This window comes from Mytilus edulis, unplaced genomic scaffold (genome assembly GCF_963676685.1).
Source record: "Mytilus edulis unplaced genomic scaffold, xbMytEdul2.2 SCAFFOLD_252, whole genome shotgun sequence".
Lineage (NCBI taxonomy): Eukaryota > Metazoa > Mollusca > Bivalvia > Mytilida > Mytilidae > Mytilus > Mytilus edulis.
This window is the reverse complement of record NW_027267384.1, coordinates 1-2,956: the sequence shown is the minus strand read 5'-3', so window position 1 is coordinate 2,956 and position 2,956 is coordinate 1. Positions and strand designations below refer to the sequence as shown.

General features: G+C 37.8%; 1 protein-coding gene across 1 annotated transcript; it reads left to right on the top strand.

Moving 5' to 3' along the window:
- Positions 1-1,349: 1,349 nt before the first annotated feature.
- On the top strand, positions 1,350-2,953 carry LOC139505285 (uncharacterized; the record flags this gene model as incomplete). Its single annotated transcript, XM_071294991.1, has 1 exon — positions 1,350-2,953. A coding segment is annotated over exon 1 (1,449 nt), but the record flags the coding sequence as incomplete, so codon positions are not given.
- Positions 2,954-2,956: the final 3 nt, after the last annotated feature.

Genomic DNA, 2,956 nt, shown 5'->3' with positions numbered 1-2,956 from the left:
TCCTTTCCGCGTGCAGATCTGCAGAACTAAATATTTGTCATGGAAGGTTAGGTTAGCTGCAGTTCACGGAAAGAAGTAGTAAGTTACATAATTTGTAGCGGTTGTCGTGGAAAATCTCGCCATGATAAAAACAAGTATTACGTCATGTGTTAAAAAATATCTGTCTTTCAACAAATGATTTCAGTAAAAAACACCTACTGTTCAAGCATGAAAACCTAATGACACTGTTCGCTAAATTCCTGGGAATAAAAATGAACACATAAATGAATAAATCAGACGCATTTTAAAAAATATTTTGCCGATAATCAACTTATATCCCTTTCACACGTATTTCGCCTATTTTCGACCAGTCTTGTATATTTTGTGTTACTATGGACGCTTTGTTTACGTTTTTCAAGGCTACAGTGACGTCACAATATGAATGACGTAACGAAATCGGGCACCTTGTATAGACAATGTCATAGTCAGAAGGACAATGTTATCGCAATTGGAATGTCGAATACACTGTGATTGTAATTTTTTTTACTAGCTGAAAATAAGAAAATCAAAACTTTATCTGAGCAACAAGATCAAAATGCAGTCTGCTTTTGAAGGATATTTTTTAGTCCAAACTTATTTTTTTCCTCCGCGAAATCAAAGCAATTCGTCTACGTGTCAATAGAAAACCCGAAGACGTTTATAAAATGATCCCTAAAAGAGGGTGGACGGGAGGGGTTTGACAAGGGGTAGCAATCACCACTTCCCTTCTTTTAATATCAACTTGAGCTAACAATCCCTCCCCTTTATTCCCTGTTCTCATTCCCCTTAACCCGACCCCCTTATTTTACTCCCAGTTACTCCCGATTATCGTCTCCCTTATCCCAGGGACCCCATGTCCACCAACTCCTACCTGTTTTCTCTGTTGTGTTTGTTTTTCTCGTGGTGCACTTGGGTCACCTTCCAGGTTGTTAAAATTTAAATGTTTTTGTTCACTTTTTTTACTCTAAAAATGTACATGTATTAATATAATTAAGAAGGTGTGGTATGAGTGCCAATGAGACAACTCTCCACATTGTTTGTGTATATTATATTAGTATTTTCGAAAGTGTGTAATCATATTTGTATTTAATTTAATACCTCAGTTGCTACAGGTTGGGTTTTTTTCGGTCTGTTTTATTTGCTTCATCTTTGTCCCGTAACATTCCAAATATACTGTATATGATCATTTCCTTCATTTAACTTGTCTGGGAAATGCAAAATGACCGGGTCTACTAATTTTGTATGTACATGTGCAAAATAAAATCGTATTGATACATGAAATAGATACATTTAAAAAGAGATAAAAACAGGATATCTTCAAGTATAAGTGATTTCCATTTAACCCCATTTCGTCTCGTTTAACATCCTTAACGCCTGGATTAAGTTTCAATGAAGTCATAAAATACATGTATCATCGCGTCGGCACAATTTCTTGTTTAAGCAGGTTTTTACCTCACCTTTTTCTGCTTTCAGATTTTCAAATACAATGGGGAAACGAAACAAGTACAGAAATTATGCTCTAGAGGATATCAAAAATGCAGTACAAATGGTTGAAAGTAAGGCAATGTCAATTCGATCCGCATCACGACAATACAATGTTCCAAAAACGACTATTATAGACAAACTTAATGGCAGATCTAGTCTTCAAGCAAGATCAGGACCTAGTCCGGTATTATTTGACAGTGAGGAAGAAATGCTAGTCCACTGGGTCATAGATATGGCAAAAATCGGCTATGGCCAAACAAGACAGCAACTTCTGTATACGGTGAAGACAATTTTGGATCATGACGGTAGGAAAACCCCATTTAAAGATAATATGCCGGGTAAGGATTGGTTATATGCTTTCATGAAACGCCATCCTGAGATTTCTACTCGCACTCCGCAGAAACTTGGTAAGGAACGTGCAGTTATATCTTGGCAAAAAATAAAATGGTGGTTTGAAGATTTTGCAAAGTACCTAACGGAAAATTATGAAGAGGGAATACATATATTGAAAGATGCTTCCCGCATATATAACGCAGATGAAAGTGGTTTTCCGCAAGATCCAAAATCTGGTAAAATTGTGGCTGCTAAAGGCAGTAAGAATGTGTATTCAACATGTTCAGCTGACAAATCACAGATAACAGTTCTTGCATGTATGAGTGCAACAGCACACTACTTACCACCTATGCTTGTATTTCCAGGGGAGCGTTTCCGGTTTAATCCACTAGAAGGTTTCACTGAAGCAGTACTTGGTCGGACAAAGACTGGTTGGATGGATTCCGAACTATTTTACACCTGGGTGCGTGATCATTTTATTACTGCCATAAAGGACCGAAAAGTAAAGCTACCGGTTATTTTGCTGGTGGATGGACATACTAGCCATATTAGCCTGGAAACAGCTCAGCTTTGTAAGTCTGAGAATGTTATATTGTACTGTTTGCTCGAACATGCAAGTCATATATTACAGCCTTGTGATGTTACTCTGTTTGGGCCTTTGAAGAAGCACTGGAGAGATTCAGTGAGAGATTACCAGTTCAAAAATCCGGGTGAATTTGTCACAAAAGGTACCTTTGCTTCTGTATTTAAGTCGGCGTGGGCAAAAGGAACAACAGTTGATGTAGCAATTAAAGGTTTCCGTCATACGGGGCTTTATCCATTTTCAGTTGAAAGTGTAGATAAATCTAAAGTCGAGCCATCTGAAGTATTTGCCAGGGCAAAACCAGACCAGGATCTCGGTAATGACGATATGAATTGTAAAGATGCCCAGGTTGATAGTCGTCCAGTTACCAATAGTTCTGGGACCTACAATCTAGATCAAGAACCCGTACAAATTGCTGATGAGGCGGATACAGAAATTGCTTTAATGCCATCTGAAATTTTTGACTCTGTCTCATGTGAAACATCACATACAATAGTTGAAGAATTGCATGATCAGCCTCCTTGTCTTTATCCAGAA